The 8,751-nt window shown below is 48.5% G+C and overlaps 1 protein-coding gene across 3 annotated transcripts in view; it reads left to right on the top strand.

Annotated features, from left to right (window-relative positions):
* The first annotated feature begins 873 nt into the window (after nucleotides 1-873).
* Mzf1 (myeloid zinc finger 1) overlaps nucleotides 874-8,751 on the top strand; it is a 12,318-nt gene continuing 4,440 nt past the window's right edge. Inside the window, exons 1-5 of one of the 3 annotated variants that reach the window (XM_031385388.1) lie at nucleotides 874-1,190; nucleotides 2,433-2,889; nucleotides 3,257-3,440; nucleotides 3,829-3,899; nucleotides 4,018-4,138. In XM_031385388.1, the coding sequence (XP_031241248.1) occupies nucleotides 2,473-2,889; nucleotides 3,257-3,440; nucleotides 3,829-3,899; nucleotides 4,018-4,138 (793 nt within the window). In that variant the 5' untranslated portion in view covers nucleotides 874-1,190; nucleotides 2,433-2,472. Of the gene's footprint in view, nucleotides 2,890-3,256; nucleotides 3,441-3,828; nucleotides 3,900-4,017; nucleotides 4,139-8,751 lie in introns of all 3 variants that reach the window. The other 2 variants (XM_031385387.1, XM_031385386.1) reach the window with 2 other exon arrangements.

Genomic DNA, 8,751 nt, shown 5'->3' with positions numbered 1-8,751 from the left:
AAACAAAAAAGTCAGTCTCTACCAGAATAGTGTTATGACTTCAATCACAGATAAAAAAGGGGGTGGGGAGGAACTGTTATGTTTAAGTAGTCAGGTGTCCCAGAACTGTTTGGTAAATGATACTAGGAAACTAGAGGACTCCCAGTCCTCTTTCTGGTGTGTGTGTGAGTTTTCACTGAAAATATTTCCCCCCACACACACATCTCTTTTGTTGCCATCTTTCAGTCTTTGAAACCTATCAGTCCGTCTTACCGCATCTCTATTAACATCTTTACTATATCTCTGATTTCTCCCTGCTTACCTTTTTGTACTCGGGTCGGTCCCTAGAGTTTCGATGTCTCACTTTCCTAATCCCAATCCCCTTCTGCTTCTCTCTTCTTCCTCTTGCTAAATTTTCTGACATGACTCAGGTCCTAACTCGGATTCTAACGAATGAGCCCCGCCCCCACCCCCAACCCCCGCCGCCGCCTTTTCATTCACACCTATATCTCTGTGTGTGTTCACTTATATTCACTGTCTCTCCTAGCATCCAGTCTCCGCCTCAAAATTTTCACGCCCCTCTCAACCTCCTTCCCCCGACTCTCTATGCGGGTATCTCTGCCTTCCTGCATAGACATCTCATTGGGTATTTGAGTCCCTGTCCCTTCACCTTGGCCTCGCCACAGAACCTAAACCAAGTAGTCCGGTCGTTACCTAGGATACCATCAGGTTTGGTCCACTCGTTAGCATGGAGTCCGGCTCAATCCTACCCACCGCGCAGAAATACAAAGGAGATCCGGTGGTGCCGCGTTTGCGCGCGCACACAGCACCCTCCCGACTACGACTCCCAGAAAGCATTTTGCTAAACCTTTCTTTCAGTGGTTCGGGAGGTAACCCAGGGGACGCTCCTTTTTGAACCCGTGGTTGCCATGGAGATGAGGAGGCTGATTGCGTCCTAGTGAGGGCGGTGATTGGTGCAGAACCCTACAAATCCCGGGAAGGCCTGTAGAAAGCTGACCGGAAAAAAAAAAAAATGTGATGGGGGCATGCGCGGTCTGGAAGGCGGTGCTAGAATCCGTTGCCCCCGAGAGGATTGTGCACGTCGACGGGGCCCTGACGCCTGGATTCGAGACCGGGAGTGTGGGGAGAGACGTCCAGGAGTGCGAGCCGATTATTGCGACCAGCGCAATCCCCTAGGGACGGGAAGAAGGGTAGAAACGGAGGCGGGGATGGGGGAAGGGCAGAAGGGCTTGGAGCTAAGCGCAGAGCAGTCTGGGAAATGTAGTTTGGTCTGGAGCAAGCGAACGGGAGTGCGCATGTTCACGAACGCACAACCTCCCTCCGAGTACTGAAGGAAGGCTTGGAGCCCCTTCACCGCAAGGCCTTGGGAGGAGAGAGAGTAGAGTGGACTCTGGGATTCCAGCTGTCCGGCTAGACCCAGGCGCAGGCAGAGGTCCAGGAACTCCCTGCAAGCCTGCCCGCCACAGGTCCCACGGCGACCGGACTCATTGGCACCCTAAAGCGGTGATGCTCGCTTAGACTTCTGGGAAATGTATTTCGGAACCTCCTCTACTTGCTTAGTAGCTATTCCAAGTTTCTCGCAGGGTTTCGAGTTGACTTAGCACCCTAAAGACCAGGGGTGTAACCCACAGAAATCAAGGTGCCTCTAAGTTGATGCCACTCCAATTATAAATTTAGATTTTTACAAAGGCCCAGTTGCAGAAAGTATCATGGGAGAAGTCAGTCATATTTACAGGTGAAAAAACTATAGCTCACATAGGCACAGCAAAAGTAGTATCCTTGTCTAATGATTTGGGAGCCTTGAAGGGTACCCAGAAGTTCCCCAGTTATTTCCCAACCAACTAAATTCGAGAACTGAAGACTTGTATCGCTATTAGATGTAATGAGTTAGCTTCAGGTATTGGAGATATGGAAAAGTGTTTGCCTAAGAGAAGCTGAGATGGGGATTGGGTAGAGTAGGGCTGTCCTCTTGATATCACATTGGGAAGGGAATGTTGGGGCCCGAGAGAGGGACCAAGTCCAAGACTGGGTAGAAAACATTAAGGGACTGTTATTGGGAGTCCGGGGGAGGGGGGGGGGAGGAGGCAGCAGTGGTACTGATTTCCGGATGCAAGTAGAGAGGCAGCTATAGAAAAGAATAGGATATAGGGAAGAGAAATGTTTCTAAGCTTAAGCAACAGCCTGTATTTAGAACAGAGTAAGCTACCAGACACTATATAGGCCCTGCTAAAATGAGGTCTACAAAGCATGTGGTTCATATAGAGTTCCCACAGGTCTCTGAGGTGTGGCTGGTCTGTCAGTGCCTGTTCCCTCAGGTGTCCCCTTCACAGAGGTCCCAGGATCAAAGGACACAGCATATGGTAGGCGCTCAGTAAGCATTCACTGCCCCTGGCTGTCCATATTACACATGCCTCGTACTGTGCCTTCCCTAGGGACAGGCACTGGCTTCAAAGACCTGATCTGGTACTCCTGATGAGACCCACTGTGCCGGGCTCCTCAGGCTTTGCACCCCCAGAAAATGAGCCTGCTGTGGTGAAGCTGGAGGACTCTGACAATGACGACGACGACGACGACGACGATGAGAGAGAAGATACATTGTGGGACCCAGGCCCTGAGGCTGCGCGTCTACGATTCCGGTGCTTCCGGTATGAGGATGCAGTGGGTCCTCAGGAAGCCCTGTCCCAGCTCCGAGAACTGTGTTACCAGTGGCTACGCCCAGAAGTACACTCCAAGGAACAGATGCTGGAGCTCTTGGTGCTGGAGCAGTTCCTGGGTGCACTGCCTCCTGAGATCCAGGCCCATGTGCAAGGGCAGTGGCCAGGCAGCCCTGAAGAGGCTGCTGCCTTGGTTGACGGACTTCGATGGGAGCTTGATGGACCTCGGAAATGGGTGAGTCAGTAGCTGAATAGAAGGTCAGGGCTGGAGCATTGTCAAGTTTTGCCTCACTCTAGGAGTGCCATGCCCAGCAGGATATACTCCTTGGTCATACAGAAGTGTCCACCTATAACGGATCCTTTGTGAGGCTGCTCAGGACAAGCGCCCATTCCTGTATTACCTGTCATCCCCAAAGCTAGATGAGACACCATGCCATCCCCTGTACCAGCAAATAGTCCTTTTGCTTTCTGCTCAGGTTCAAAAGAAGGACAGGGGAGGTTCAGGACTTTGGGTGACCTAGTCAGTCTGCATCGGAGTTGGTACCCATAGACCGTGGGTTGTGCCCAGCCCCACTCTCTCCCTGGTCTGTGCATCTCTGTAGGTCACAGTCCAGGTGCAAGGCAAGGAGGTCCTATCAGAAAAGATGGAACCCTCCAGCTTCCAGCCAAGGCCTCACATCAAGCTTCAGACTCCAGAGCCTGGGGCTGAGACTCCCCAAGGAGCCATGCAGGAATTGCCGCTGGACCTACAAATGAAAGAAGAGACAGAGTTGATGGAGAATCCAGGTGAGAGCAGGCAAAGCGGGCAGGGCCTAAAACCTAGCTGGGCAAAGCTACTCCACTCCATTGAGCCAGACCCTGCAAGATAAAGTAGTTCCAGTGTGCCTCTGGCCTTTCTCTCCCCTCCAGTCCAGCCAGCACAGACACTGTCCCTGACCACCATGGCCCCATTTCCAAGCATCATGGGACAGGCTGACCCACAGAGATACAGATGCACAAACCAGTGCTTCCAGAAAACCCTGTTTGACACCATTCCCACTGGGACCTCAGCTGCCCTACCCTGTCCCTTCCCAGCTTCGAGATCATGCCCATATCTCTCTTATGTCTGGAACCCAGCACCTCTAAGAAAGGTGGAAACTTTCCTGAGCTGCCTAACCCCACTCTTTCTTCCTAGAGCTCCTGGAGTCTGGGCCTCTTCCTGCTGCTCAAGAGGCTACAGCCACTCTCCTATCTAAGGCGGCTCAGGTGAGACCTATACAGAATATAAGCAACCCTCTGCCCTATGAGCCTCTAATGGGTGGGTGTCACATAGGTCCTCTGAAGCCAGCCAGGTACAGTTCAACATTGACCACTGTGGTTTCAGAGCCATGGGACAGCACTGGACCAGACCTCTCCTCACAGCAACACTGAGCCTGATGTGCCCCCATGGAGTGAGGACACTATGCCCCTGTGGCATGAGGAAGTAGGAGGCATCTTTCCACCAGGTTAGTGAGATGGACAAGGCGGGACTGAGTCCTCCTCGTGTTCCACTACATCTATGAGTCCTCTGTCCCTACTCAAGACAACCCAGTCACTGCGGTGTCTCCCTTAGCCTTCTCTGCCACTGACCGATTGGCTCTTTCTGGCTTTGCCTTGAATCACAGTCCCTTCCTGAAAACAACCTCTCCCAGTCATAGCATTCTAAAGGACCTCCACATTCAGGTGTGCATCTTGCCTGTTGGATAACAGAGTTCGGAAGTTTGGGACCTACGGAAGAGAGCTTAGTAGTAGACAAGGCAAGAGGACTTCAGACACAACATAGGCAACTACTGAGGACAGGCCAGAACTCTGCTGGGTCATCCAGGCTCCTCTTTTTCTTGGTTTATTTGCTTATGTATATGCATCATCCTGTGAATTCTGCTGTGGGAAGTAAAACTCTGAAAGGTTACAGATCTGAAACATATTTGTCTAGCCCTTGTTAGATGGTTTATTTTTCCATTCTTGGAGCTCAGGGATTGTGCATGCTAGGTAAGCACACCATCACTGAACTACACCCCCAGTTTCCTACCAATGGATTAAGGACAAGAACTCTACTATTGAGCCATGCCTCCATCCTCTCCCTAGTGGATCCAAGGCCTTTGTCCCACCACTAAGCCATATGTTAGCACCTCCTGGGCTGGAGTTTTACCACTGAGCTATACCCTCCATCCCAAAACTGTTCTGTTGGACTCATTCTCAGGATGTTATTCTTAACTGCTGCTGTCGATAGGGTCCTCTCTATTTGGAATTCACATATCTCACTAGTAGAGAATTATCTTGAAATATTTCTTGGAGCATGATGTGATTGACCAAGGCTCTTGGGCTCTGGGATGGTCCTCTAATGTTATCACTCCAGTTTTCCACCCACTTTGTTGTGTGTGAGTTCCCGCATGTGTTGTGTGTCATAGTGCGCACATAGAGTTCAGATGACAAACTGCAGGAGTCGGTTTTCTTTCTCTATCCTGTGGCTCCTCAGGATCAAACTCAGGTCATCAGGCTTGGCAGCACCCTAAGGCAGAAAAGAGCAACCAGCATAAGCGCCTGCTGCTTCCGGATCCACATGCCCCAACCAGCCCTGACTGTGTAGCGCAGGGTCCATTTTGTCCTGCTTGGACCTGCTTTCCTCTTCACCCACAGCTCCAGTCTCTCAGTTCTTTTGCAGGCACGGTGGCAACACTGCTTCAGGCTCCTTGGCTGCTTCTTCCCCCTCGGGCTGCTCTTGCTGTAGACAACTGTACCTCTCTCTTTCAAGCATCAATTCATCTTCGCCTCCATGATTCTTGGCATGTCCCCTTGGCCGCTTGCTTCATCCTCCAGCTGTGCCATTTGTGGTAGACAGAGTTTTGGTTATTGAGAGAGGGTCCTGTTTGGTTTTGAGACAGGGTCTACTATATCCTAGGGTGGCTTGGAACTCAGTATGTAGCTGAGATTAACCTTGAACAGCTGATGCTCCTGCCTCTACTTACCAAGTGCTGAGATTACAGGAGTAAGATACTTCTCCTGGTTTATGCAGTGTTGGGGATAGAATGGCTTCATGCATGCCACAAGCATTTTACCAGCTGAGGCTTCCCCAGCCCTATTAGTGATTTGGTGATGGTGTTGTGGTGTGTTTGTTTGTGTGTATATGTGTTTATGCACATACATATGTACCAGGGATTAAACCCTAGATTTTTGCACATGCTAAATGTGCACTCTGCTATTAGAGCTATATTCCCAGAGATCTTTTTAGTACTTATGATGCTATTTTAAATGTTAACACCATGTAAGGGACAGCATTGGCAGGCTAATGACAAATGACTTCACTAAAGACACAAGGCAGTAGTAGTTTGATACACTGTGATACCTCAGCAAGCAAGACAGTAAAGAGAGCCTGTTTTCACTGAGCCATTCTACTAGCTGCTTTGGGTAGCAGTATGTACTCGTGTGTGCAGTCAAGCAACATCTCAGTGTCCTGGAGTCCCTGCCTTTGGGATGTATCCTGGCTAGCTAGAAACAGTCATGATTTGACTTATCCTGAGTCAGAATGGGCTCAGCAGGACCACCTTCCTAATTCAGCATCAACACTTTACAGCTAGGGTTTGTCCTACACAGTTAGCAGGTAGTAGGCCTGCTCATGTGAAACCAGCCTGCCAGGAGGCAGAAGCAAGCTAGTCTCACAAAGTTACAGGAGCTCAGCACAGTATGTATAGTTACTGTGTTCACATGGTGAAAACTCCACATGGCATACAAAGAGCACAGCAGTGCAGTGCCCCATTAGTGTCCAGCAGCCAAAGTGACAAGTTCTGTCTGTGCCTTCCAGAAAGAATCTGTATGCAAAGGAGCAGACACAGCATAACCATAAACTGCATAACAGTGTGTTGGTCAGCCCAGACCATAGACAACAATTATCTTAGCATACTGCCGAAGCTCGATATGGTTCTGCACACCTAGCACTTGGGAGGTGGAGGCAGGAGTTAGGCAGAAACTCGAGGATTGCTGCGTCTTTAAAGCCAGCTTGCCAATGCAATGTGAGGTGCTGTCTCAAAAGTTAGGGCTGGCAAGATGGCTCAAGAAAAAAAGAGCACTTGCTCCCAAGCCAACCACTTGAGTTCAGTCTCGGGAATTCACGTGCTGGAAAGAGAGAATCGCTTCCCATGAGTTGTCTTCTGACCTCCACATACGCATCATGGAATACACATGGCCGTATATACACATACACAGCAAAAAATAGTTATTTTAATGTAAAAACCAAAACCACTTGACAACACCTTTTTGGAGAGTTTTCCCTTTAATTAACCAACATATACCTGTACAGCCAGGTGCTCAGTAGTCTTTTATGAACACAGTGCAACAAGTGTAGGGTACATAGTGAAACACTGTTTTAAAAGCACACGGCAAACCAGAAATGGTAGCACGAGATTACAGGCCCTTAATCCCAGCACCGGGCAGGCAAAGGCAAGCAACCTGGTATACCTAGCAAGTTCCAGACCAGCCAGGACCAGCCAGGGCTGCATAGACCTGTTGTTGATTTATACCAAAACAAAAAAGCAGAAAGATGAAAAGGGTTTTTTGTTTCTGTTTTGGTTTTAATGGAGCTAGAGCGGTGGCTCAGTGGTTAAAAGTACAGGTTACTCTTCCAGAGGACCTAGGTTTGATTCCCAGTGCCCACGTGGTAGCTCAAAACTGTCCCAGAGAATCTGGCTAGCCATTACAGGCACTGCACACACACAGTACACAGACATACATGCAGGCAAAACACCCATACATAGATAAAATAAAAAAATTTAAAGATGAAAGAATTTTTGTTATTTGGAGTGTGTGTGTGTGTGTGTGTGTGTGTGTGCGCGCGCGCGTGCGCGCGCGCATGCAGTTTTTTAGTTTGATTTCTTTCTTTGTTTTTTTCTTTATATATCCAGGGAGTCTTGATCACACTTGTATTCAAAGCTGGTATCAAATTTATGTTAGCCTTTCTGCGTCAGACACCAAAAGTATCCGGAATTATAGGCATGCAGCACTATGTGCTGGCAAGAAAATTAAAAAAAAAAAAAAAAGAAAATGTTTAAGGGGCTGGAGAGATTGCTCAGCAGATGAGAGAGCATACTTTTTTGCAGAGGCCTGAGATTGGATTCCTAGCACCCAGGTCAGGCAGCTCACAACCCACTGTGCATCTTGCTCCAGGGGCCCTGATACTCTCTTCTGAGCTCTGACTTCACTGCATTGCATATGCACATAGACATACACATATATGGAGACAAAGTGGTGCATATCTTTAATTCCAGTACATGGAGCCTGAAGAGCTCTATGAATTCAAGGCCAGCCTTGCCTAAATAATGAGTTTCAGGCAAGCCAGGGCTATACAGACCCTGTCTCAAAATAAAAACAGTATTTTAAAATGAACAATCCTGGAGCTGGAAAAAATGAATGCCTCACAACCATCTTAACTCCAGTTCCAGTGATCAACACCCTTTCTGGCCTCCTCTGGACCCAGGCATGCACATGATGTATAGACATACATGAAAGCAAAACATCCATACACACAAAATAAGCCTAAAAATATATCTTTAATGAACAAGCCAGGCATAGTGACACACTCCTTTAGTCCCAGCACTTGAGGGGCAGGGGCACTTGGGAGGTTCAAGGCCACTGGTCTGCATAGTAAGTTGCAAGATAGCCAGGGATGCATAGTGAGACTCTGTCTCGAAAATAAATAAATGAATAAATAAACAAACAAATAAATCACACACCAAAAACAAACGATAGGTTTTAAATATGTATTATAAGAAAAAAATGGGGGCAAGAGAGAGAGGGTAGAGAGAGAAAGAGAGAGAGAGAGGGTGCTCAGTGGTTAAGAGTATTTACTGCTTTTCAAACCCACTTCAGGAAGTTCACAGTATCCTGTAACTCCAGTTCCAGGGGATCTGATGCCCTCAGGCCTCCTAGGGCATCTACATACACATGGTTACACAAACTCCTGCAGTCATACATAATATTAAAAATTTATTTAAAAAATTTTTTCTCGCCAGACGGTGGTGGCACACGCCTTTAATCCCAGCACTTGGGAGGCAGAGGCAGGATTTCTGAGTTCAAGGCCAGCCTGGGG

Source organism: Mastomys coucha, unplaced genomic scaffold (genome assembly GCF_008632895.1).
Source record: "Mastomys coucha isolate ucsf_1 unplaced genomic scaffold, UCSF_Mcou_1 pScaffold21, whole genome shotgun sequence".
NCBI lineage: Eukaryota > Metazoa > Chordata > Mammalia > Rodentia > Muridae > Mastomys > Mastomys coucha.
This window is presented reverse-complemented; position numbering and strand designations above follow the sequence as displayed.